The sequence below is a fragment of the Fundulus heteroclitus genome, chromosome 13, assembly GCF_011125445.2.
Source record: "Fundulus heteroclitus isolate FHET01 chromosome 13, MU-UCD_Fhet_4.1, whole genome shotgun sequence".
In the NCBI taxonomy this organism is placed as follows: domain Eukaryota; kingdom Metazoa; phylum Chordata; class Actinopteri; order Cyprinodontiformes; family Fundulidae; genus Fundulus; species Fundulus heteroclitus.
Window position 1 is genome coordinate 26,436,519 of NC_046373.1, and position 27,348 is coordinate 26,463,866.

The window sequence follows — 27,348 nt, forward strand, 5'->3', positions numbered from 1 at the left end:
TGCAAAAATCCCATAAACCTGCTTAAGAAACTGTTTCCATCTTTTGTCAGAGAAAAGTTCATTATTAAAGTGACCAGAATCAGGTCTCCCTTGAAAAAGAGATTATTAATCTCAATGATGACTTTCCTGTTAAAATAAAGGTTTAACTATAAAATAAAACCTGCACTGATGGCTACATCTGCAAAGTTCCGCTACTGATATAATTACACAAATAAGAGTCAATAGATTTGATACATGAATATCGTTCACCTCTTGGTTCATTTATCAGTGGAATGTCTCACATTTTATTAGGTAAAATCCCCATCTATAGTTTCCTCTCACATGTTTCCAAAAGTGAGACAATAATGCATCATTCAAACTGCACAGGCATGTTGAAGTACTGAGATAATTTATTCTTTCACCATCAAATCAAAATCAGGTTCTACCAGATGGATTCTTCTAGATTTTTTCTCCAAATCAATTCAAAAACTCTTTATTAGTCTCTTTTTGTACAAAAGTTTGATGAAGATGATGCTTCCGGTTGGCCACAAGGTTCTTCATTTTTTGCAGAATGCTTCTTTGTGAAATCATCTCTAGATGTTCTAGAAGGGTCCCCAGAACAGAGCCGGCCTTCTTTATCAGCTTGTTGAGCTTCTTTAAGTCAGTAGCTCTGATGCTGCTACCCCAGCAGATGATGGCAGAGGAGATCACTCTCTTAACAGACTTACAGAAGATCTGCAGCATCTTGCTGTAAACCTCAGCTTCCTCAGGACGTCCTGTCTGCTCTGTCCCTCCTTCACAGCTTCACAGTTGTGTCTCCAGTCCAGTTTGTTGTCCAGGTGAACACCGAGGTATTTCTACTCCTCCACCACCTCCACTTCTTCTCCCAGTCTGGTAATAGTGTTGCTACTATTCCAGTTTCTCATGAAATCTGCAATCATCTCTTTTGTTTTATCCAAATACAGATGAGCTAGAAAATGAGATTTGAGATAAATACTAATATTATTATTCTTTTTTTATTTTAGGGTTGATTGTGAAGTGGATTTTCATTGGCCAGTGTTTGGAAAGTGAACGTATTTGTGGTTTTTATAATTTTTATATCCTCACATTTTACCCCGTATTTATAATCAAACAAAGTTGTCAAGAGTTTTTCACATCTTCACAATTTATTAAACCTGTCATGTAATATTTGAGAACACTAAAGGTGTTTCTCTGATGATGGATAAATGGTGGGACTTTAGACGGGTTCAATAGACTATATAGATTCTGCAGTGAGATGCTTTGTCCCTCTGGCCATAATAATATGCTGTCTGCTGATGTGATGGTTAAAGATGTTAAAACATTGTTAAGGACATTTTGATAAAAATCTGCATGAAACAATCCTAATTTGAAGAAAATGTCTTTATTCAGTAAATTTGAGTCAACACTTTATTAGACAAAGGGCAGGAAAAGAAACAGCAAAAGTAACATCAGTAGAAATATCAGAAAAAGAGAACTCCCAGTGAGGGACATCAGGACTGGGAACACTGGTCTCTGGTCAGCGTCTGTGTGACTGCAGGCTGGGAGCCCTTGGAGGCCTCACAGGTCACAGAGCCCACCTTCCTCCACTGGTCTGCAGGGAGCCTCAGGGTGCTGCTCCAGCTGTAGAGGCCGTCCTTCTGCAGCACCCCGGGGCTCCTGCTCTGCTCCCAGCTGCTGCTGCTGCTGCTGCTGTCGTCCACCTTCCAGGACAGACTCCAGTCTGAGGGGAAGCCCTTGTTGGCCAGACACATGAGGGTGGCCTTCCCCTGCTGCAGCTCCTCACTGGAGGGGGGCAGCACTGTCAGGGTGGGACGGCGTTCACCCACTGCAGAGAGAAACAAACACATTGCAAAGTCTAGATTAAAGTCCTCCAGGTTTCACTTCCTGCTCTGGATCTTGTAACCATGGTAACACACATGCATCACTACTCAACCACAGCAACAGACAGGTTTCAGTACCACACATAAAAACTGACATTTCTAAATGTTTTCATGTTTTCTCATTAAACTTGTTCCATTTTCAAAATCAGGACTAATCTTTTAAAACCACTTATAATTTTTTTCTATTGTTTTTTTAATTGATATGTGCCATTACCAATGCTGGAAATAGGCACCAGCAACCCCCGCGACCCCATGAGGGATTAAGCGGATTAGAAAATGGATGGCTGGGTGTGCCATTACCTGAATCACACACACTAAATAGATTTTCACATTCAAAATAACTATTATCTTTCATGTAATGTAAATTTGCTATTGTTAAAAAAAAGGTTTCAGACATTTTCTTTTCCTAAACTGTCATCAAAACATAAGAGGAAATGAATAACAAATAATAAATTATTATACATGTGCCAGAGATCACATTCCACACAGTGACACTGATAATGTGGCACAGCATATAGTCCACACCGCTTGTTAACGAACCTAGAATCAAGAAAACTTTAGACAGAAAACTAAAAAGCTATGCTTCTTTTATACAAAAATATTAAGTATGACTATATAAATGTAAAAAATTAACATTGGAAAACTTTATATTGCTAAGTTTTAAATTAACATTTTATAGGGTTTTCTGATTATTAATCTTTATACTTATCATATAAAGCAGATTTTCTTTGTCTTTTTTTAAGTAAGAGTATTTTTTCAGAGTTAAGACTCATCTTATTAGTCCAACTCAGACATTACCGAGTTTCCATTAAACTTAGAAAAATAAAAACTAACTAAACCCAAAAAGAAGTGTTTTTCCTCAGAGAAAATCCTTTAAAACTCAATATTACACGGATAGTTAATTTAATTTAAGTTTGTTGTACTTACAGTTAACATCCAGTCTGGTTCCTCCACCAAACGTGTACCACAGTGATACAAACTGATGGAGCCGTCGTACAAAAACCTCTGACTGTAGAGACACGGTTCTCTGACTCTGACACAAACAATTTATGGAGGATGAGAAACTTTTAGAAAGAAAAAAAGATTAAACTTTGGTACATTCATTTAATAATTACAGCTGATAAACATTTCAAATCAGTTGTCTAAAGTCTAAAAGTCTAAAATGTGGGTTTACCAACCAAAGTGATATTTCCTCAGTATGAGCTCTAAGGCCACTGTGTGTCTGTGGGTGAAGACTTTGTCCACCAACCAGTCATCTAATTTTGTTTATATATAAATAAAAAAGGCATGTTTAAAATTATTTATATTTATCCAACCATCCATCGACTTTCTTGATGGGTGCCTAACTCCAGCAGTCGATGGACGAGAAGCGGGGGCCAAACTTAAAAGGTCGCCGTTCAATTACGGCTTTCAGGTCACAAACTGCTTCCTCCTGCATCATTGTCACCTTAAAGAATTGTTACTCTTGGTAAAATCTTTATTCACCATGAAAAAGCTAAACTTCCATGTCTGATCAGTTTTTGATTTTCAACAGCTGAAAGAAATTGATCCCAGCTCCTACAGGAATCACTACAGAGCATTTCCATAGAGAGGCACTTTGCATCAGCAGCACCATGCTCCAGTGCTCTGGGAGAGTTTATAGTCCTGAGAGTTGAACACTGGAGGACTGACAGCTGTCCTTCATGACAACAGAAGACACAGAAATCCTCCTCATCAAAAACATGACTTTGATCTGCGTCCTCATCTGGACTCTCCTCTGCTGCTGCTTCACAGGTAAAGTCCAGAGGATCAAACTCCTCTCCTCTATCAACATCTGTCCCTCTGAAATGAAGCCCACAAAACCATCAAGCTGCTTTATGTTTTTGTCTCTGTGTCCTCAGAGTCCAGAGGTCAGGTCACAGTGACTCAGCCTGCAGCAGTGACAGCTGATCTGGGAGGATCTGCCAGGATCACCTGTAGGACCAGTCAGGATGTTTATGTTTACTACATCAACCACTATCTAGCCTGGTATCAACAGAAAGATGGACAACCTCCTAAGCGGCTTATTTATCGTACCAGCTCTCGAGCATCAGGGACTCCAAGTCGTTTTACAGGCAGTGGATCAAACTCTGACTTCACTCTGACCATCAGTGGAGTTCAGGCTGAAGATGCTGCAGTTTATTATTGTCAGAGTCGCCATTACATCAACAGCCAGGATGTGTTCACACAGTGAAAAACAGTCGTACAAAAACCTCCCTCAGTCAGGCTGAACAGAAACTGCAGCTGAGATTGAAATTTAAAGTCAACAAATGGGTCAACATGGAAGAAAACATTCTTAACAACTTGATGAAGATTGATCTCTCTTTGTTGAACACATATCCTCAGGTTCTGAGTGGAGTTTCTTTAAACAGTGATACAATTGTTTTAGTCCTTAACTCTCCAGCTGCTCATTATTTCATAGGCAGTAGATCAAACTCTGACTTCACTCTGACCATCAATAAAGTTCAGGCTGAAGATTCTGTCAGAGCGACACTTTCAACAGCCAAGTTGTGTTCACACAGTGGAAAACAATCAATGAACTAACTCATTCAGACTGAATAGAAACACAACTGATGACTGCTGATGCTGACTGAATGCAAACACATGAGAACATGACATTCTGTTTTAGCTTTATAAATAAATAGATAGCTTTAAACCCATTTTAACTGAACCTGCCAGTGATTAATTAAACTTAATTACGATATGATACAGGAAGAAGAAATGGACGACTGGAATCAATATAGAAGTCGATCAAAAAATAAACTATATTTGACACAGATTAAGATAAATAATTTGTGCTCATTAGTAAATATAACATTAAATAGACCCTGTTCTCCTAAGTGAGCTTGCTCTAAGTACAAATAATAAAAACTGAGACAATTTGTTCACAAAAGTCTATCTTTAAGGAACAAATTAACTAAAGTCACCATGACTCATTTTATGAGGATTTCAATAATTCTCATGTCATATTTGTCAAAGATTTTCCAAACGTTTGAAATATTGTTTCACAGCTTTTTGTAAGATGGTAACGTGTTAAAATTATACTTATATTGATGTTGATCACACGTTTGTTTTCAACTTCCAAATATTTACCAAAAACTTGAACATCTTTTATTTTAGCAATTTATTTATGGGTATTTTCTTCTTTTTTCTTTGTTCTTTTTTTCAGCACAGCATTAAATACAATTCATCAAGACATATTTATTTCCCACAAATACTATCAAAACAATCAGCCTTACAACCTTTTGAAACATAATGAAACTCATAATAATAACTCAGAAAAACACAAACAACATTGATTGCAATTTTTCCTGGATAGATATGACTAAGTTATTATAGTCAAAATGACTCTTATACTACTGATAGATTTTAACTAAAAGTAAAACCAGAGTGCTGACTCTAATCTGATAAATAACTGAGAATGGAGCTATAGATTAGGGTGATGGCCAGCAGGCCTTCCAGAGTTGCATTTGTGTGCTTTGTGTCACGTCCTTCCTGTGAAGCACCTGTGCATAGAGATATTATGTAAATCTGTCGCTTGGGCTGACACGTGTACTCAGTGTGAACACACCTTTAGATGCATTGAAATAACATCAGATTTAAATTAGCCAGTAGTGTCATAAACTGAGTTTAACTGTAGTGCTGCTCTCTCAGCGGTTTGGAGGAAATATCCTGACATGTAGCAGGAGATGCAGATTAATAAATACATGACAGATGTTTCAGCAGAGAAAAGGAGGCGCTATGAGCTGTAGAGCTGAGCTCCATGTGACTGACTCTGTGTGTTTGCATATGTGTCCTGCCTCTCTGCTCCCAGCTGTTAAGAGGTCAGTGTTGATCAGTGGCTGTCCAGGCCTTTCAGAGCCACTGACACACCAGCAGCACAATGATGATGTCACTGACTCTACTGCTGACCACCCTGGGGCTCCTGGTTCACGGTGAGACTCTGGGATCAGAACCTTGTTTTGTCGGTGTTTTGCTATGACAGAGAAACACATCAGCTCTGACTTTCACTCACATTTCCTTTAGGTTTAATCATTTTTGTTCTTCTCTTCCAGGTTCATCAGGAGACATAATCATGACTCAGACTCCAGCATCTCTTTCTGTTGTTCCAGGACAGACTGTCTCCATCACATGTAAAGCCAGTCAATATGTCAACGATGAGGTAGACTGGTACCTTCAGAGACCTGGAGAAGCTATTAAACTCCTGATCTATTGGACATCAAATCGTCAGTCTGGAGTTTCTGATCGTTTCAGTGGAAGTCAGTCTGGATCTGATTTCACTCTGACCATCAGCAGAGTTCAGGCTGAAGATGCAGGAGTTTATCACTGTCAGCAGGATTACAGCAGACCGTTCACACAGTGATACAACGTCGTACAAAAACCTCCCTCAGCTGCAGAGGAACTGATCCACAGCTGCACTGAAGCAGAAGTTGTGCAAATGGGGAACACAACTGCAGTTTATTACAAATATCTCACTAAGTTGTAATTGTTATTATTATTATTATTACTTGCAAAGATAAAAAAAAAACAAAAAAAAACATATGGCTGGATAGACCTTGATAAGCCTTTTATTGCAGTTCATCACTTTTAACTGAGCATTATTAAACCCTTTTTCAAAGTTTTTACTCAGAAAATATGAAATAAATTTGCTGAGTATAAGAAACAACATACTTTCTCTTTGAAACAATTAATTGCTATAAAAACAATGTTATATGGTTAACAAGCAAGCATCAACATGATATAATTCAGCAGTTATTTAGTCAAATTCACTGAAATATTGTAGAAAACGTTAAAATATGAGAACAGTGATGCAGAAATTTAAACATCAAGAAAACCAAGAGTTTTGGACTTTTAAAGGAAATCAGAGTCCTCCTCAAATTGTATATAATATAATAATATCTTAGTCTCTACAGCTTTTTATAGCTTTTATCAGTTTGGTTTTATCTGGAGTCACATGTGCTCATTCATAACATACAGTCTGTTTCCTCAACATAAATTCTCTCAAAATTATGAAAACAGCTGAATTGTGTGATATGCTCTATGGAGCTGTGGGTTTACCAAACATTCTGATATTAGCTCAGTGTGAGACCTGATGGAAATGAATCTAAGTGGTCAGAGAAGCTGTCCTTCCAACCAGGAGGTCAGCATCTGGAGGTCAGTTTATCAAAGCATCCTGTGTCGTTCCCCTTCTCTCTTCAGCCATTTCCTCTCTGACAACAGTCAAAACATAAAAAGTCAAAAGTAAAAAAAAAAAAAAAGAGAAATCATATAAAGTAATTTAACATCCCATGAAAATGTATATGTTCGTTTTTTTGTTTGTTTTTTTAGAATGAATGAACTATAAAAGATTTATAGAACATTTTCAGGGAAAACAAACATTTAAAAGACACATGAGAAAAGATCTAATGATATAGAATCTTCTTCCCTGAACAGCTTAACAGATCTCAGTTCCTACAGGAATCACTACAGAGCATTTCCATAGAGAGTCACTTTGCATCAGCAGCACCATGCTCCAGTGCTCTGGGAGAGTTTATAGTCCTGAGAGTTGAACACAGGAGGACTGACAGCTGTCCTTCATCACAACAGAAGACACAGAAATCCTCCTCATCAAAAACATGACTTTGATCTGCGTCCTCATCTGGACTCTCCTCTGCTGCTGCTTCACAGGTAAAGTCCAGAGGATCAAACTCCTCTCCTCTATCAACATCTGTCCCTCTGAAATGAAGCCCACAAAACCATCAAGCTGCTTTATGTTTTTGTCTCTGTGTCCTCAGAGTCCAGAGGTCAGGTCACAGTGACTCAGCCTGCAGCAGTGACAGCTGATCTGGGAGGATCTGCCAAGATCACCTGTAGGACCAGTCAGGATGTTTTTTTGACAGACCGTTTAGCCTGGTATCAACAGAAAGATGGACAAACTCCTAAGCTGCTCATTTATTATGCCAGCTCTCGAGCATCAGGGACTCCAAGTCGTTTTACAGGCAGTGGATCAAACTCTGACTTCACTCTGACCATCAGTGGAGTTCAGGCTGAAGATGCTGCAGTTTATTACTGTCAGAGTTATCATGTCATCAACAGTCAGGCTGTGTTCACACAGTGAAAAACAGTCGTACAAAAACCTCCCTCAGTCAGGCTGAACAGAAACTGCAGCTGAATGTCACAGCAGACTCTGACACAGCTCACTAAACACAGACACAGAGTAACAATCATTTTATGGAGATAGTTTTTACTCACTAATACATTCACACGAATAGTTCACATTAAAATTTACTGCTGGTTTCACAAAAATATTTGGAATTTAAGCTTTTGAAGTTAATATGTTTGGATATTTTCAAACACTTGGAAGAACTGCCTTTCTTGTGGAAAATATAAATTGACCTGAGATTGAAATTTAAAGTCAACATATGGGTCAACATGGAAGAAAACATTCTTAACAACTTGATGAAGATTTATCTCTCTTTGCTGAACACATATCCTCAGGTTCTGTCTGGATGTTCTTTAAACAGTGATACAATTGTTTTATTCCTTAACTCTCCAGCTGCTCATTATTTCAGAGGAAGTAGATCAAACTCTGACTTCACTCTGACCATCAATAAAGTTCAGGCTGAAGATTCTGTCAGAGCGACACTTTCAACAGCCAAGTTGTGTTCACACAGTGGAAAACAATCAATGAACTAACTCATTCAGACTGAATAGAAACACAACTGATGACTGGTGATGCTGACTGAATGCAAACACATGAGAACATGACATTTTGTTTTTGCTTTATAAATAAATAGATAGCTTTAAACCCATTTTAACTGAACCTGCTAGTGATTATTTAAACTTAATTACGATATGATACTGTCATGATTTCGGCACTGTTGTCTGGACTTAATTCTCTATTATTCACCTGCTTAGCTCTGCCTATTTCCCATTACCACAGATTTGTTCCACCTGCTTCCACTAGTATATAACCAGCTCTAAGACCAGACAACAGTGCCAGTTTATTTCGTCAGCCTGTTGATCGACTTATTCCAGCGTTCTGTTTCCTGATTACCCGATCGTGATCTGTTCTGTCCTCCGACTTCCGAGCTAGCCTAGCCCCACCTGGTCCGTGTACCCGACCTGTCTTTAGACTCCCGACCGACCTGAGTTTTTGCCTGATCCTTGCCCGACCGTGTACCGAACCTTGAACTGTGACCTGACTACGATCTGGATTATCCCTTTGTACTTCATCGGCTCTCTGACCTCCCGGTTCCGACCCTCTGCCTGTCCACCGACCTTCGACTCTGCTACACGGACCCTCGAGGCTTCACATCGTGCCGCGTCTGGCGGGCAGCTCATCAGCTGGAATCTCGTCCCGTCCCCGGATCCACACTGGACATAAGGACCAGGTTAGTGACCCACCCAATCGTGTCTAGTCATATTCAGACTGACGAGGTCACTAACCTGTTGTCTCTCCCCGCAGAGGATCCAGCTGCTAGCGCTGACGTCGGTCACCTCCGGTCTTTCTTAAAAAATAAACTGTTTGTCGCCTCGAATACTGGGTCTTTCTGTTCTATTCATAACAGAAATAAACTGGCCATAATGGACCCATCGGACGACAAACAGTGGCGCGCTGGGGTGGAGGATTCGATTTCACAGCTCGAAGCGGGTGTGCGGGAGATTCTTTCTCATCTCCGCAATCAGGAAACCCCCGTCACTACTCTTCCGCCTACGTCAGCCTCCGCCGCTGCGTCATCTGTTGCCGGGCAGAATTACCCAGAGCCGCGTCTATCGCCTCCTGAATTTTTTAAGGGTGATCCAGACCAGTGTCGGGCCTTTATCACCCAGTGTGAGATCCACTTTGAGCTCCAACCATCAGTTTATCCGACTGATCGGTCAAAAGTGGCTTATGTCATCTCGCTGTTGTCAGGAAAGGCTAAGATTTGGGGAACATCTGAATGGCAGAATAACCAGGCTCTCTGTTATTCTTATCGGGCATTTTCTCAAGAACTTGTCAGGGTTTTTTGTCCGGTCCTTCCCAGTCGAGAGGCGTCTAGAGGGCTTAAGACGCTTAAGCAGGGTGGACGATCAGTGGCTGAGTACATCATTGACTTTCATTTACTGTCTTCAGAGAGCACCTGGAATGAGGATGCTCTCATGGACACGTTCATTGGAGGACTCAATGAGAAAATTAAAGATGTGCTCTCCACCCGCGAGTTCCCTTTGACCCTGAGACAGCTCGAGGAGATGGCCACCCAGATTGACCTTCGGTTGACGGATCGTCGCAGAGAACGAGGAGCGCCGATGTCTGCTAGTCCTCAACCAAGGCCCGACACTTCTTCAGCTTCCGCTCCCGCTCGCATACTGGATCCAGAGCCGATGCAACTGGGACGTGCCCGGCTGACACCACAGGAGAAGAGCAGACGTCACCAGCTGAACCTCTGTCTCTACTGCGGCGGAGAGGGTCATTGCGTCAGCTCCTGCCCTCTAAAAGGTACAAGCTCTGTAGAGAAGAGGGAGACTCTGTTGAGTCGCACCAGACTTTCCATCTCTCCTCAACTCCTTTTTCCAGTAACTCTCTCGTTCAGTTCCAAGAGACACAGGTTGACAGCATTTGTGGACTCGGGGGCGGATACCGAGTTCATGGATGAAGGTCTGGCTAGGCGACTGAGAATTAGGCTTCTTCCATCGCCAGCCTCTCGTAGGGTTTTAGCTCTAGGTGGTCACCAACTGAATCAGTCTTCGCTTGTTTCTGAACCTGTAGAGTTGTTGGTGGGGGGTAATCATTACGAAAAGTTATCTTTTCTCATAATCGATTCACCTCAGGTTCCTATTATACTAGGTTCTACATGGTTGCGCAAGCACAACCCTCACATTGACTGGCAGAGGTTGGAGGTTCTTGGGTGGGCACCTACCTGTTCAGGTTCTTGTTTACGCTCCGCTCAGCAGGATCATACACCTGAGAACGAGATTGAGGAGGTTTATCCGGACCTCTCTAAGGTCCCAGAAGTTTATCATGACTTGAGGGAGGTGTTTAACAAGTGTAGGGCCACTGCGTTACCTGCTCATCGGCCATATGATTGCGCCATTGATTTGCAACCAGGTACTACACCTCCCAGGGGGAGGTTGTACTCGCTGTCGGCTCCTGAGTCCCAGGCCATGCAGAGATACATTTCTGATTCCCTTAAGGCAGGGATTATCCGTCCTTCTTCCTCCCCAGCTGGGGCAGGCTTCTTTTTTGTTGGTAAGAAGGATGGTTCCCTTAGACCCTGCATTGATTACAGGGGACTCAACGAAATAACGATAAAGAATCGTCATCCTATCCCCCTCATAAATTCAGCCTTCGAGCAGATTCAGGGAGCTAGGGTGTTCACTAAGCTCGACCTCCGTAACGCTTATCATTTAGTACGGATTCGGGAGGGAGATGAATGGAAGACAGCTTTTAACACTCCGACAGGTCATTATGAGTACTTAGTAATGCCATTTGGGCTCACTAACGCGCCTGCAGTCTTCCAACACCTCGTGAATGAGGTGCTCATGGACATGGTGGGACAGTTTGTGTTTGTCTACTTAGATGATATCATTATTTACTCCCGTGATCTGGATTCCCACAAGAAGCATGTCAGGGCAGTTTTGTTACGTCTTCTGCAGAATCAGTTATTTGTCAAGGCCGAAAAATGTGAGTTTCATGTCTCTACCATGACTTTTTTGGGTTTTGTCGTTTCCCCGGATCAGATTGCTATGGACTCCACCAAGGTGAGAGCAGTGACCGACTGGTCTGTCCCAAGGGACAGAAAACAGCTACAGAGGTTTTTGGGGTTTGCTAACTTTTATCGCCGTTTTATCAGAAACTACAGCCAGGTAGCTGCTCCTCTGCATGCACTCACCTCTTCCAAAATGAGGTTCTGTTGGAACGAGCAGGCAGACAAAGCGTTTCATAAACTGAAGAAATTATTTACTTCAGCGCCTATTCTTATCTCGCCTGACCCTGAGAAGCAGTTCACTGTTGAGGTGGATGCTTCTAGTACTGGAGTTGGGGCTATCCTTAGCCAGGAGGCTAAGGATGGTAAGATGCATCCATGTGCCTTCTTCTCCAAGGGACTTTCAAAAGCCGAGAGGAACTATGACGTGGGGGACCGGGAACTGCTTGCTGTTAAGCTAGCCCTTGAGGAGTGGAGACATTGGCTAGAGGGGGCCAAGTTTCCATTCCTGGTCTGGACGGATTTGTCGCCTCGAATACTGAGTCTTTCTGTTCTATTCATAACAGATACAGGAAGAAGAAATGGACGACTGAAATCAATATAGAAGTCGATCAAAAAATAAACTATACTTGACACAGATTAAGATGAATAATTTGTGCTCATTAGTAAATATAACATTAAATAGACCCTGTTCTTCTAAGTGAGATTGCTCTAAGTACAAATAATAAAAACCGAGACAATTTGTTCACAAAAGTCTATCTTTAAGGAACAAATTAACTAAAGTCACCATGACTCATTTTATGAGGATTTCAATAATTCTCATGTCATATTTGTGAAAGATTTTCCAAATGTTTCAAATATTGTTTCACAGCTTCTTGTAACGTGGTAACGTGTTAAAATTTTGCTTATATTGATGTTGATCACACGTTTGTTTTCAACTTTCAAACATTTACCAAAAACTTCAACATCTTTTATTTTAGCAATTTATTTATGGCTATTTTCTTCTTTTTTTGTGTTCTTTTTTTCAGCACAGCATTAAATACAATTCATCATGACATCTTTTTTCCCCACAAATACTGCCAAAACAATCAGCCTTACAACCTTTTGAAACATAATGAAGCTCATAATAATAACTCAGAAAAACACAAACAACATTGATTGCAATTTTTCCTGGATAGATATGACTAGTTAGTTAGTTATTATAGTCAAAATGACTCTTATACTACTGATAGATTTTAACTAAAAGTAAAACCAGAGTCCTGACTCTAATCTGATAAATAACTGAGAATGGAGCTATAGATTAGGGTGATGGCCAGCAGGCCTTCCAGAGTTGCATTTGTGGTTTTGCGTTGTCTCTCTCCCCCGTTCAGGGCTTACAAGCTTCTGCGTTACATTAACGCACAGTTTACTGAACGTATATTGCTTCTGTATATATATTGGTTTTATTCAATTTTATTTTATTGTATTCTTCTTTTTGTCTGCACCATCAACACCAAGTCATATTCCTTGTATGTGCAAACCTACTTGCCGATTAAACTTGATTCTGATTCTGATTCTGATTTGTGTCACATCGCTCCTGTGAGGCACCTGTGCATAGAGATATCATGTAAATCTGTCGCTTGGGCTGACACGTGTACTCAGTGTGAACACACCTTTAGATGCATTGAAATAACATCAGATTTAAATTAGCCAGTAGTAGAAATATCCTGACATGTAGCAGGAGATGCAGATTAATAAATACATGACAGATGTTTCAGCAGAGAAAAGGAGGCGCTATGAGCTGTAGAGCTGAGCTCCATGTGACTGACTCTGTGTGTTTGCATATGTGTCCTGCCTCTCTGCTCCCAGCTGTTAAGAGGTCAGTGTTGATCAGTGGCTGTCCAGGCCTTTCAGAGCCACTGACACACCAGCAGCACAATGATGATGTCACTGACTCTACTGCTGACCACCCTGGGACTCCTGGTTCACGGTGAGACTCTCTGCTGAAATCATTGTTAAGATGGAACCATGCTCCCCAGGATATCTAGAATATCAGCTTTGGTCTAAATGGTGATAACAATTCTTCAAGCCTGATTTTTATCCAGGAAACTTTCTAATCTTTTTTTATATTTTAGGATCTTCAGGACAAGTCACTATAACTCAGACTCCAGGATCTCAGTCTGTTGTTCCAGGACAGACTGTCTCTATTAAATGTAAAGTCAATCCAAGCACGGGTAACTGCTTCTACTGGTACCTTCAGAAACCAGGAGAAGCACCTAAACTCATTATTACATGTGCAAGCTCCCGTCAGTCTGGAGTCCCTGATCGTTTCAGTGGAACAAGCTCTGGAAATACTGACTTCACTCTGACCATCAGTGGAGTTCAGGCTGAAGATGCTGCAGTTTATTACTGTCAGAGTTATCACAGCGGTGGTGTGTTCACACAGTGAAAAACAGTCGTACAAAAACCTCCCTCAGTCAGCCTGAACAGAAACTGCAGCTGAATGTCACAGCAGACTCTGACACAGCTCACTAAACACACACACACAGAGTAACAATCATTTGATGGAGATAAATTCCTCACAAATACATTCACATGGATAGTTCATATTGAAATTTATTCCTGTTTCTCAAGAAGATTTTATGTTAGCTACTTTAATATTTTAATTCACCTGGAAAATGTGGTAGATGTGGAAGATACATTTTGACCTGAGATTAAAATGAAATGTCAACATAAAGGTCCACACGGAAGAAGACAACATTTTTGATCATTAAATTCTGATCAAAATGTTGGTTTGTCACACATTCTTAAAACGGTAAACTGTTACCAGTTTAACCATTTAATCAGACTGAGCCAAATGCAGATAGTTTTCTGCATTTTCTGCTCTAAACCTTTAATAGAAAAACTCACATGACTCAGTTGGAAAAATTAGGAAACTGGAGAAAATGTGGTCTGATAATTATCTAATAAATACCTGTTTTATCATTTGATGAATGTTAAAGAAATACAGTATGTAAATGTTAAATATAAATTTATAAAAAAACACATCATATTTTTTTTATTATCAGAATTCTTCACTGACAAAACTGATTGAAAAGAATGTTGTTCTGAGGAATACATCAGCCTGACCAGATGTTTTTGCACATGTTTTTTTTTAAAGAACGGTCAATTATTTGTTATCTTTGACAAGGTGCCAATTAAGCTTAATTATCAAGATTTATGGATGATTTAATGGGAATGAATTCAAAGGCAAAACAAAAGTGATTATTTATATTTGATTGTTTTATTGTGAAGTCGAGCTTCTGAATCAATAACAGAGATTCTGAGGATAAAATCCAACAGACAGTTATAAAACAAGCGATCTGTAGCAGAATAAATCTTTAGAAAATCCATGAATGAGCTCAGGACTGGGAACACTGGTCTCTGGTCAGCGTCTGTGTGACTGCAGGCTGGGAGCCCTTGGAGGCCTCACAGGTCACAGAGCCCACCTTCCTCCACTGGTCTGCAGGGAGCCTCAGGGTGCTGCTCCAGCTGTAGAGGCCATCCTTCTGCAGCACCCCGGGGCTCCTGCTCTGCTCCCAGCTGCTGCTGCTGCTGCTGCTGTCGTCCACCTTCCAGGACAGACTCCAGTCTGAGGGGAAGCCCTTGTTGGCCAGACACATGAGGGTGGCCTTCCCCTGCTGCAGCTCCTCACTGGAGGGGGGCAGCACTGTCAGGGTGGGACGGCGTTCACCCACTGCAGAGAGAAAGAAACACATTGCAAAGTCTAGATTAAAGTCCTCCAGGTTTCACTTCCTGCTCTGGGTTTTGTAACCATGGTAACACACATGCATCACTGATCAACCACAGCAACAGACAGGTTTCAGTACCACACATAAAAACTGACATTTCTTCCTAAATGTCATGTCATCCAGTTCACGGTCATTCCAAAAAAAAAAGTAAAAAAAACAAAACAACTGGACTTTTTCCCGAAGTTTGAAGACGTTTCTCTTCCTATCCAGGAAGCTTTATCCTCTTCCTAAATGTTTTCATGTTTTCTCATTAAACTTGTTAAATTTTCAAAATGAGGACTAATCTTCTAAAACCACTTGATATTTATTTATATTGTTTTTAAGAGATATGTGCTGTTATCTTAATCGGACACACTACGTTTATTTCCATATTCAAAAAACTAGCTTTCTTGAAAAAAAAAAAACGTTTTCAGACATTTTCTTTTCCAAAACATCAGAGAAAATAAAAAGTTGATAATAAATAATATAGATGAGCCAGAGATCACATTCCTCACAGTGACATTGATAATGTAGCTCAGCATATAGTCCACACCGCTTGTTAACGATACGTAGAAATAAGAAAACCTTTGAGAAAAAACTGAAAACTTTGAGCTATGCTTGTTCTATAAAAACTATAAATATGACTATATAAATGTAAAAATTTAAATTGGAAAACTTTATAATGCTAAGTTTTAAATTAACATTTTATTTAAAATGTAGGGTTTTCTGATTATTAATTTTATACTTATCACATTAAGCAGATTTTCTTTGTCTTTTTTAAGTAAGAGTATTTTTCCAGAGTTAAGACTAATCTTATTAGTCCAACTCAGACATTACCGAGTTTCCATTAAACACGGCAACTTAGAAAAGTAAAACCTAACTAAACCCAAACAGAAGTGTTTTACCTCAGAGGAAAAATCCTTTAAAACTCAAGATTACAGGAATAGTTAATTTAATTTAAGTTTGTTGTACTTACAGTTAACATCCAGTCTGGTTCCTCCACCAAACGTGTACCACAGTGATACAAACTGATGGAGCCGCCGTACAAAAACCTCTGACTGTTAGAGACACGGTTCTCTGACTCTGACACAAACAATTTATGGAGGATGAGAAACTTTTTGAAAGAGAAAAAGATTAAACTTTGGTACATTCATTTAATAATTACAGCTGATAAACTTTTCAAATTAGTCATCTAAAGTCTAAATGTCTAAAATGTGGGTTTACCAACCAAAGTGATATTTCCTCAGTATGAGCTCTAAGGCCACTGTGTGTCTGTGGGCGAAGACTTTGTCCACCAACCAGTCATCTAATTTTGGTTATATATTAATAAAAAAGGCATGTTGAAAATTATTTATACTTATATTTATACTTATCCACCTGTCCATAGACTTTCTAGCAGGGTGCCTAACTCCAGCAGTCGATGGACGAGAAGCGGGGGCCAACTTTAAAAGGTCGCCGTTCAATTACAGCTTTCAGGTCACAAACTGCTTCTTCCTGCATCACTGCCACCTTAAAGAATTGTTACTCTTGGTAAATTCATTATTCACCATGAAAAATCTAAACTTCCATGTCTGATCAGTTTTTGATTTTCATCAGCTGAAAGAAATTGATCCCAGTTCCTACAGGAATCACTACAGAACATTTCCATAGAGAGGCACTTTGCATCAGCAGCACCATGCTCCAGTGCTCTGGGAGAGTTTATAGTCCTGAGAGTTGAACACTGGAGGACTGACAGCTGTCCTTCATCACAACAGAAGACACAGAAATCCTCCTCATCAAAAACATGACTTTGATCTGCGTCCTCATCTGGACTCTCCTCTGCTGCTGCTTCACAGGTAAAGTCCAGAGGATCAAACTCCTCTCCTCTATCAACATCTGTCCCTCTGAAATGAAGCCCACAAAACCATCAAGCTGCTTTATGTTTTTGTCTCTGTGCCCTCAGAGTCCAGAGGTCAGGTCACAGTGACTCAGCCTGCAGCAGTGACAGCTGATCTGGGAGGATCTGCCGGGATCCCCTGTAGGACCAGTCAGGATGTTCGTGTTTACGACAGCAAATACCACCTTTTATCCTGGTATCAACAGAAAGATGGACAACCTCCTAAGCGGCTCATTTACGATGCCAGCACTCGAGCATCAGGGACTCCAAGTCGTTTTACAGGCAGTGGATCAAACTCTGACTTCACTCTGACCATCAGTGGAGTTCAGGCTGAAGATGCTGCAGTTTACTACTGTCAGAGTTTTCATCGCATCAACACTCAGGCTGTGTTCACACAGTTAAAAACAGTCGTACAAAAACCTCCCTCAGTCAGACTGAACAGAAACTGCAGCTGAATGTCACAGCAGACTCTGACACAGCTCACTAAACACAGACACACACAGAGTAACAACATTTGATGGAGATAGTTTTTACTCACAAATACATTCACGTGAAAAGTGTACATTGAAATGTATTGCAGGTTTCACAAAAAAATCTTAAATTAACATAATGTAATGATTGCAAGTACAAACCCAATATTCAAACCAGACACTGAGTTATGTTTGAAAGGTTTATTTTAGAGATTGAGTTGTGGTAGATGAGGCATACAAACAGAACCAGACTTACCAGCTGCAGGTATAGTGGGTCTAGAATTAATGTTTTACTAAAACAGACACCCCCATTTTTGAAAAGATTATTTTATTTTAAGATGATTAGAACAACTTTCTAACATTAACTGATTCATGTCGATGACCACCTAGTCAGTAGAGGGCGCTACTGTGAGTGAATGAACAAACGAGGAAACTTCTGTAGTCTCTGCCCGTGCATGCGCAATCTATAATAAAACCGCTGCCAGCAGAGCCAGGCACAACGTATTAACGTGTCCGTTCCTCATCATTCACAGATCCACAGCGCATCCTGCCTGTGTATCGCTTGTGCCGGCCCAGATTTCCCCTAGGTCTGAGGCCGGTAACACAGGCAAAGCACTAGCAGAGCATCACCTGATGAGAGGTTCTGGCACTGGAAGCTTGACTGAAGCAGGTTTATGTAGGGAGAGAAGCAGGTGGCATGACTTGAGGTAATTAGTGGCAGCAGCAGGTGGAGCTGATTAGGTGCAGAGTGGTGGCATGTAGGTGACTGAGCAGACTGAGCTGATTGGGTGGAATCTAATCAGTCCAGAAAAGTACAAACAAAAACCTAAATCATGACACTTTTTTGTGGAAGATAAAATTTGACCAAAGATTAGAATCAAATGTCAACATTTAGATCCATGTGGAAGAAAACATTTCTAACAAACTGATAAACAAATATCTCTCTTGGCTGAACACATATGCTAACGTTCTGGTTGGAGTTTCTTTAAACAGCGATACAACTGTTTTAGCTTTTATGTGTCCTCAATACACAACTAGGTTCTAATAGAAATGTTGATTAAAAACTTTATAAGAGCCAAATATTGGACATTGAACAGCTTGGTTAGAACACAAATTGAATTAAACTATCCAGCAGCTCATTATGTGGCCAACAGCAGAGTTTCAGGGACTCTAAATGGTTTCATAGGCAGTAGATCAAACTCTGACTTCACTCTGACCATCAATAAAGTTCAGGCTGAAGATTCTGTCAGAGCGACACTTTCAACAGCCAAGTTGTGTTCACACAGTGGAAAACAATCAATGAACTAACTCATTCAGACTGAATAGAAACACAACTGATGACTGGTGAAGCTGACTGAATGCAAACACATGAGAACATGACATTTTGATATTGCTTTATTTATAAAGACATGGTGTTGAAGTTATTTTTGATTAAATCTGCCAATGATTATGTTTAAACACTATGACACAGCAATAAATCTATAACACTTAGAATAGTTTTTAACCAGAATATCAAAGGTTTGTATCAATATAGAAGTTTATCCCAAAATGAACAACATTTGACCAAGATTAATATAAATAATCTGTGGTCATTAATAAATCTCTAATTAAATAGATCCATTTTAATTCAGTAAATTTGCATTAATTACAAATGGTATATAAATGAAAGACAATTTTGAAGTCCATCTTGAAAGAAGAAGTTTATTAAACACCACCATGACCCATTTAATGACAACATCATTGAAGAGGCTTTCAGTCAAATCTCATATTGATTTTCAGCTTTTGGCTGCATTTTGTAAAAGATTTTCCGATTTTGAAAATTCCTATTTTTTTCCAAATAATGTTTCACAGCTTCTTGTAATCTTGTCGTAAAAAAATGCTAAAATTATGCTTATATTGATGTTGATCATAGGTTTGTTCTGAACTTTCAAATATTTGTCAAACATCTTCTGATGTTAACGTTTCATTTTTAAAGTATTTTCATTGGTTTGAATTTTTCATGTTTTTAGGAGAACTGAATAATATAAAATCCATCAGGAAACATCTTTTTTTCCCCAAAAAATATTGTCAAAAATCAACCACCCTTACAACCTGTTTAAACATTATAAAGCTCATCATATTTAATCAAAAAAAAAACACAAAGAAACCTTCATTATTGTTTTTCTTGGATAGATACGACTCTTATACCAGTGATAGATTTTAATTTAAAGTAAAGCCATAATCCTGACTTGATTCTGATATAAAAACTGAGAAGAGAGCTAAAGATTAGGGTGATGGCCAACATGCTTTCTGAGATGGAAGACTTGGAGTTTCACCAAAAATAAATCATCAAAATACCAGTGCAGACACGAAAAAAGATGGTCATCAATTATAGGAAGGAAAAGATTGCTGTAGAGCTAATAAATGTTTTTCTCCATTGATAATTAAAAATAGTATAATTCATTTCCATGAAATTATGTTGAAAGAAAACATTGTCTCATTGTCTTTTAAGAGGCACCAGTGTTTTATTTTCAACTACAAATAAACATCTTGTCAGCATTAAAATAACTTCAGACTGAAATTATTCAGCAGTGTGATAAACTCAGAGCTTAATTATAGTGCTATTCTCTCATCAGGTTGGAGGAAATATCCTGACATGTAGCAAGAGCTGAAGATTAATATCTACCTGAGACATGTAACATAGAAAGGATTCCTGGATCAATGTGAGCTTCTGTGCTTTCTGTGCCTCTGCTCTGTCTTCTCTAACGCCACGTGGGTCGAGGCAGATGAGCGTTCACACTGAGCCTGGTTCTGGTTCTGCTGGAGGTTCTCCTCCCTGTTAAAGGGGAGTTTTCCTCTCCACCATCACTTCATGCCCAGTATGAGGGATTGCTGCAAAGCCATCAACAATGCAGACGACTGTTCACTGTGGCTCTACGCTCTTTCAGGAGGAGTGAATGCTGCTTGGAGAGACTTGATGCAACCTGCTGGGTTTCCTTAGAGAGAAACTTTTTGACCAATCTGGATGACCAATTTCACTTTGTAAAGTGAAATTTGTTGTGAATTAGCGCTATATGAATAAAATAAAAAGAAAATTTTCAGCAGTGAAAAGGAGACATTCTGAATTGTAGAGCATCACATTTAAATCAGTCCCTGCTGGAGTCATTCAGAGCATTTCCATAGACTCTGTGTTTGCTCATTAGAAGAGAACAAAATGACACGTAGAGCTGAGCTCCATGTGACTGACTCTGTGTGTTTGCATATGTGTCCTGCCTCTCTGCTCCCAGCTGTTAAGAGGTCAGTGTTGATCAGTGGCTGTCCAGGCCTTTCAGAGCCACTGACACACCAGCAGCACAATGATGATGTCACTGACTCTACTGCTGACCACCCTGGGGCTCCTGGTTCACGGTGAGACTCTCTGCTGAAATCATTGTTAAGATGGAACCATGTTCCCCAGGATATCTAGAATATCAGCTTTGGTCTAGACGGTGATAACAATTCTTCAAGCCTGATTTTTATCCAGGAAACTTTCTAATCTTTTTTTATATTTTAGGATCTTCAGGACAAGTCACTATAACTCAGACTCCAGGATCTCAGTCTGTTGTTCCAGGACAGACTGTCTCTATTAAATGTAAAGTCAATCCAAGCACGTTTTACTGCTTCAGCTGGTACCTTCAGAAATCAGGAGAAGCACCTAAACTCATTATTACATGTGCAGACACCCGTCAGTCTGGAGTCCCTGATCGTTTCAGTGGAACAAAGTCTGGAGACTCTGACTATACTCTGACCATCAGTGGAGTTCAGGCTGAAGATGCTGCAGTTTATTACTGTCAGAGTCTTAATGTCATCAGCAGTCAGTCGGTGTTCACACAGTGAAAAACAGTCGTACAAAAACCTCCCTCAGTCAGACTGAACAGAAACTGCAGCTGAATGTCACAGCAGACTCTGACACAGCTCACTAAACACAGACACACAGAGAGTAACAATACTTTTAAGATGATAGTTTTGTCTCACAAATACTTCACATGAAGAGTTCATTTTGAAATGTATTCTGTGTTTCTCAGGAAGATTTGGTGTTATCTACTAGGTTTGAATATTTTTATTCACCTGGAAAAAGTGGTAGATGTGGAGGATACATTTTGACCTGGAAGAAAGCATTGTTAACAACCTGATGAAGATTTAGCTCACTTGGCTGATCACATGTCCTCGGGTTCTGACTGGAGTTTCTTTAAACAATGATATAATTTTTTTTAGCCTTAATTTCTCCCAAAGACACAACATGACTTTAAGAAAAACTTCAGATCCACTAAGAAAACAGCAGCACAATGATGATGTCACTGACTCTACTGCTGACCACCCTGGGGCTCCTGGTTCATGGTGAGAGTCTCTGCTCAAAACTTGCTTTTTATCATATTTTTATCTTTCACATTATTTAATAGACAATATCTACAGATTAATATAATTCAGGTCCAATATTAATATAATTAATGAGCATCAGCTGTTCCTCCTCTGTGGAACAATCTACCTCTACAAACATGCAGCACTCAGTCAGTAGAGACCTTCAGATGTTCATTGAAGACTCTCATGTTTACTTTGTAGTTTAATGAGAGTTGAACCTGAATAATTGTGTTAAAAACCTTCAGACCTGTTTTGTGTTTGTTTTGTCTTTATTTAGCTTTCTGCTTTACATTATCACCAATTAATGGATTGCTAAAGCCTATTTTAATGTTTTACTGAGGCGTTTGGTCTAACAGTTGTCTGGCTTAAAAGAGCTTCAGTACGACGTTGTTTCACATGATAAATAAAGTTGACTTTGAATTCTGATCAACATGTTGGTTTGTCACTCATTCTTAACAAAGCACTAAACTGTTACCAGTTTAATCATTTACTTAGACTGAGTCAAATGCAGATAGTTTTCTGTATTTTCTGCTTTAAATCTTTAATAGAGAAACTCAGATGACTCAGTTGATAACATAAGAAAACTGGAGAAAACGTGGCCTGATAATTATCTAATAAATACCTGTTTTATCATGTGATGAATGTTAAATTAAAATGCAAATGTAAAATATAAATGTATTTATAAAAACTACATACAATATTATTTATTATTACAATACTTACACTACACACTGACAAAACTGATAAAAAAAGAAAATTGTTTTGAGGAATATATCAGCCTCACCAGATGTTCTTGCACCTCTTTAATTAAAGAAGAGTCAATTCTTTGTTATCTTTGACTAGGTACCAATTAAGCTTAATAATCTCATTAATGGATGATTTGATTGAAATGAATTCAAAGGCAAAGCAGGAGAGATGATTTATATTTTATTGTTTTTATTTAAAGGAGTTGAGCAACAAATAACAAAAATTCTAAAGATAAACTCCAACAACAAACAGTTTTTAAAGCGAGCGATCTGTAGCAGAATACATCTTTAGAAAATCCATGAATGAGCTCAGGACTGGGAACACTGGTCTCTGGTCAGCGTCTGTGTGACTGCAGGCTGGGAGCCCTTGGAGGCCTCACAGGTCACAGAGCCCACCTTCCTCCACTGGTCTGCAGGGAGCCTCAGGGTGCTGCTCCAGCTGTAGAGGCCGTCCTTCTGCAGCACCCCGGGGCTCCTGCTCTGCTCCCAGCTGCTGCTGCTGCTGCTGCTGTCGTCCACCTTCCAGGACAGACTCCAGTCTGAGGGGAAGCCCTTGTTGGCCAGACACATGAGGGTGGCCTTCCCCTGCTGCAGCTCCTCACTGGAGGGGGGCAGCACTGTCAGGGTGGGACGGCGTTCACCCACTGCAGAGAGAAAGAAACACATTGCAATGTCTAGATTAAAGTCCTCCAGGTTTCACTTCCTGCTCTGGATCTTGTAACCATGGTAACACACATGCATCACTGCTCAACCACAGCAACAGACAGGTTTCAGTACCACACATAAAAACTGACATTTCTAATTCCTTTCATGTTTTCTCATTAAACTTGTTAAAATTTCAAAATCGGGACTAATCTTCTAAAACCACTTGATATTTATTTTTTTCTATTGTTTTTAAGAGATATGTGCCGTTACCTGAATGTTACACCCTACGTTTATTTCCCTGATAAAAAATACTTTCTTGAAAAAAAAAACTAGTTTTCAGACATTTTCTTTTCCGAAACTGTCATCAAAACATGAGAGAAAATGAATAATTGATAATCAATAATATACATGAGCCACAGATCACATTCCACACAGTGACACTGATAATGTGGCTCAGCATATAGTCCACTATAAAATATGACTATATAAATGTATAAAAAATAAAAATACGAGAACTTCATATTGCTAAGTTTTAAATAACATTATATTTAACATGTAGGGTTTTCTGATTATAATTTTTTATACTTTTTCAGTATTTCTTTTTATACTTTTTCATTTTTCTTTTCAATAGTATTTCTTTCAGTGTTAAGACTCATTAGTCCAACTCAGACATTACAGAGTTTCCATTAAACATGGCAACTTAGAAAAATAAAAACTAACTAAACCCAAACAGAAGTGTTTTTCCTCTGAGAAAAACCCTTTAAAACTCAACATTACAGTGATATTTAATTTAGTTTAATTTAAGTTGGTTGTACTTACAGTTAACATCCAGTCTGGTTCCTCCACCAAACGTGTACCACAGTGATACAAACTGATGGAGCCGTCGTACAAAAACCTCTGACTGTTAGAGACACGGTTCTCTGACTCTGACACAAACAATTTATGGAGGATGAGAAACTTTTAGAAAGAGGAAAATATTAAACTTTGGTACATTCATTTAATAATTACAGCTGATAAACTTTTCAAATTAGTTGTCTAAAGTCTAAAATGTGGGTTTACCAACCAAAGTGATATTTCCTCAGTATGAGCTCTAAGGCCACTGTGTGTCTGTGGGCTAAGACTTTGTCCACCAACCAGTCATCTAATTTTGTTTATATATAAATAAAAAAGGCATTTTGAAAATGATTTATACTTATCTACCTGTCCATCGACTTTCTAGCTGGGTGCCTAACTCCAGCAGTCAATGGACGAGAAGAGGGGGCAGACCTTTAAAGTTTGCCGTTCAATTACGGCTTTCAGGTCACAAATTGCTTCCTCCTGCATCACTGTCACCTTAAAGAATTGTTACACTTGGTAAAATCATTATTCACCATGAAAAAGCTAAACTTCCATGTCTGATCAGTTTTTGATTTTTAACAGCTGAAAGAAATTGATCCCAGCTCCTACAGGAATCACTACAGAGCATTTCCATAGAGAGGCACTTTGCATCAGCAGCACCATGCTCCAGTGCTCTGGGAGAGTTTATAGTCCTGAGAGTTGAACACTGGAGGACTGACAGCTGTCCTTCATGACAACAGAAGACACAGAAATCCTCCTCATCAAAAACATGACTTTGATCTGCGTCCTCATCTGGACTCTCCTCTGCTGCTGCTTCACAGGTAAAGTCCAGAGGATCAAACTCCTCTCCTCTATCAACATCTGTCCCTTTGAAATGAAGCCCACAAAACCATCAAGCTGCTTTATGTTTTTGTCTCTGTGTCCTCAGAGTCCAGAGGTCAGGTCACAGTGACTCAGCCTGCAGCAGTGACAGCTGATCTGGGAGGATCTGCCAGGATCCCCTGTAGGACCAGTCAGGATGTTTTTAACTCTGACCATTTAGCCTGGTATCAACAGAAAGATGGACAAACTCCTAAGCTGCTCATTTATTATGCCAGCTCTCGAGCATCAGGGACTCCAAGTCGTTTTACAGGCAGTGGATCAAACTCTGACTTCACTCTGACCATCAGTAGAGTTCAGGCTGAAGATGCTGCAGTTTACTACTGTCAGAGTCTTCATAACATTGGTAGTGAGTGGCCACGCACACAGTGAAAAACAGTCGTACAAAAACCTCCGTCAGTCAGGCTGAACAGAAACTGAACTGCAGCTGCAGAGACTGATTCTGTTCAGTGAACAAACTAAAACACACCTTCTGGTTTTGATCCTTCAACCTCAGAGCTTTTGTCACAGAAACATAAAATTATGTTGTTTTTAAACTTCTAAACTGAAATGATTTTAACATATTTTACTTTTTTCTCCACTCTGCCTCACATTTGTTTAAAACTCATTATACAGCAGACACTATATTTATATCGCAGTGAGTAAACTATTTACTGTGATCAAAAATTAATGAATCACATTACAAACATTCCTGAAACAGTGTGAGAATAAACTGAAAACATGGAGGAAACATGTCAGGATTAAATGTGATGAACTCTGTAAACATGCTCAACTTCACACCAAGCTGACTTTTCACATCTTCAGTCCTTCAATGACATCAAACATGTTTCATAACAAATCATGAAAACAGATCAACAACATATTTGGCCTTTGAACTAATTTTCAACATTGATGTAACAGAAAGAAAAATCCAGATTGTATTGGTCAACTAGAAGTTTGGGCTCATCGTGTTTTATTACATTCACAGATGAAGCTGTATGTGATTTATTGAACAAGTGAAAATGCTCTCTGACTTTTATAAGTTCTGATTTACAAAAGATTAAATCTTTAAATTACAGAGACACACAATACATACATATATAAAACAGAATAAGTTTAGTGTCCTAAAAGCTCATGTTAATAGTAGAAAACGTGTTAAATCTTAAAAAATCTTCTTTTTCTCAAATTTTTTTCCACTCAGATGTCCCCACAGTGAGTCATCTGTCTCCATCTAACTCTTTCTTCTGCCTCTTCTTCTCTCACACCACCTTCCTTCACGCCTTCTTTCACTCCATCCATAAATCTCCTCTTTGGTCTTCCTCTAGACCTCCTGCCTGGCTGTTCCAGCCTCATCATCCTTCTACCAACATACTCACTATCCCTCCTCTGTACATGTCCAAACCATCTCAGTCTGGCCTCTCTGGCTTCATTTCCAAATCATCTAACATCAGCTGTCCCTCTGGTGAACTCATTCCTGATCCTATCCATCCTCTTCACTCCCCAAGAGAACCTCAACATCTTCATCTCTGCTACCTCCAGCTCTGCCTCCTGTCTCTTCCTCAGTGCCTCTGTCTCTAAACCAGACAACACCTCTGGTCTCACCACCGTCTTCTACACCTTTCCTTTCATTCTCACTGACGCTCTTTTATCACACAGCACACCTGATGCCTTTTCTCCACCCGTTCTAACCTCTTGGACACGTTTCTTCACCTCTTTTTCACACTCACTGTCGCTCTGACTTTGTCTGAATAATAAAAAGTTATCTGGTCAACTTAGTGAGCAGGACAGCAGAGCTCATTTGGAGACAGTTAAAGCTCAGTTGTCTTGTTTTTCTTGTTTTTGTGGACTATTCTGGACTGATTATTTCTCCAGGCTCCAGCCTTCCCAGTCACCATTCCAGCCACCACTCTGCACCTAATCAGCTCCACCTGCTGCTGCCCCTAATTACCCATAAGTCATTGCACCTCATCCTCTGCCTACTTCCTCCTGCCTCATTCTACCACTCTTCACCTTCTCTCTATTTAAAATAAACATTTTAAAAGCAAACTATGTATCTAGCTTGAATATGGGGTTCCCAGAGCCCCATCCTTTCCATCAATGACCTCCTCACCTCCTTCACCATCTTCTGCAGGCCCATCCTGATGCTAGATTGCAGCCAGAGCACCATCCTGAGCTCCTGATGGGTTCTGTGTGCCTAACCCATGCAGGATGGTGGCTCATACATGCT

General features: G+C 39.7%; 2 protein-coding genes, 2 long non-coding RNA genes and 5 gene segments (V, D, J or C); 6 read left to right on the forward strand and 3 right to left on the reverse strand.

Moving 5' to 3' along the window:
• Positions 1-1,393: 1,393 nt before the first annotated feature.
• On the reverse strand, positions 1,394-3,321 carry LOC105923759 (immunoglobulin lambda-like polypeptide 5). Its single transcript, XM_036145886.1, has 4 exons — positions 3,228-3,321; positions 3,059-3,125; positions 2,808-2,944; positions 1,394-1,825 (listed from the first exon to the last, which is right to left on the reverse strand). Exons 1-4 carry the CDS (start codon positions 3,319-3,321, stop codon positions 1,491-1,493), a joined length of 633 nt encoding a protein of 210 aa, XP_036001779.1. The 3' UTR covers positions 1,394-1,490.
• A 280-nt stretch (positions 3,322-3,601) lies between these two features.
• Positions 3,602-4,092, forward strand: LOC118565463. The segment is given in 2 exon segments: positions 3,602-3,653; positions 3,761-4,092. Coding segments are annotated over 2 exon segments (384 nt in total).
• A 1,566-nt stretch (positions 4,093-5,658) lies between these two features.
• LOC118565288 lies at positions 5,659-6,784 on the forward strand. The segment is given in 2 exon segments: positions 5,659-5,833; positions 5,954-6,784. Coding segments are annotated over 2 exon segments (360 nt in total).
• Positions 6,785-7,513: 729 nt separating this feature from the next.
• LOC118565286 lies at positions 7,514-8,009 on the forward strand. The segment is given in 2 exon segments: positions 7,514-7,565; positions 7,673-8,009. Coding segments are annotated over 2 exon segments (375 nt in total).
• Positions 8,010-9,148: 1,139 nt separating this feature from the next.
• Positions 9,149-9,418, forward strand: LOC118565291. The gene is made up of 2 exons (XR_004932304.1): positions 9,149-9,271; positions 9,346-9,418. It is a non-coding gene; the product is annotated as an uncharacterized LOC118565291 (long non-coding RNA).
• A 3,939-nt stretch (positions 9,419-13,357) lies between these two features.
• Positions 13,358-14,013, forward strand: LOC118565287. The segment is given in 2 exon segments: positions 13,358-13,532; positions 13,678-14,013. Coding segments are annotated over 2 exon segments (366 nt in total).
• An 880-nt stretch (positions 14,014-14,893) lies between these two features.
• Positions 14,894-16,335, reverse strand: LOC118565289. The segment is given in 2 exon segments: positions 14,894-15,278; positions 16,289-16,335. A coding segment is annotated over 1 exon segment (261 nt).
• A 760-nt stretch (positions 16,336-17,095) lies between these two features.
• On the forward strand, positions 17,096-25,599 carry LOC118565464. Its single transcript, XM_036145887.1, has 5 exons — positions 17,096-17,147; positions 17,255-17,635; positions 23,138-23,208; positions 25,033-25,084; positions 25,192-25,599. Exons 1-5 carry the CDS (start codon positions 17,096-17,098, stop codon positions 25,512-25,514), a joined length of 879 nt encoding a protein of 292 aa, XP_036001780.1. The 3' UTR covers positions 25,515-25,599.
• On the reverse strand, positions 23,341-24,371 carry LOC118565310. Its single transcript, XR_004932305.1, has 2 exons — positions 24,246-24,371; positions 23,341-23,425 (listed from the first exon to the last, which is right to left on the reverse strand). It is a non-coding gene; the product is annotated as an uncharacterized LOC118565310 (long non-coding RNA).
• Positions 25,600-27,348: the final 1,749 nt, after the last annotated feature.

Coding starts and splice junctions, on each gene's coding strand:
- LOC105923759 (XM_036145886.1), bottom strand. CDS start 3,321: ATGATGCAGGAGGAAGCAGTTTGTGACCTGAAAGCCGTAATTGAACGG. Junction 2,945..3,058: donor ACTGAGGAAATATCACTTTG/GTTGGTAAACCC, acceptor TCTTTCTAAAAG/TTTCTCATCCTCCATAAATT. Junction 1,826..2,807: donor AACCAGACTGGATGTTAACT/GTAAGTACAACA, acceptor TTCTCTCTGCAG/TGGGTGAACGCCGTCCCACC.
- LOC118565464 (XM_036145887.1), top strand. CDS start 17,096: ATGACTTTGATCTGCGTCCTCATCTGGACTCTCCTCTGCTGCTGCTTC. Junction 23,209..25,032: donor GGTCTGCAGGGAGCCTCAGG/GTGCTGCTCCAG, acceptor CTCATCAAAAAC/ATGACTTTGATCTGCGTCCT. Junction 25,085..25,191: donor CCTCTGCTGCTGCTTCACAG/GTAAAGTCCAGA, acceptor CTGTGTCCTCAG/AGTCCAGAGGTCAGGTCACA.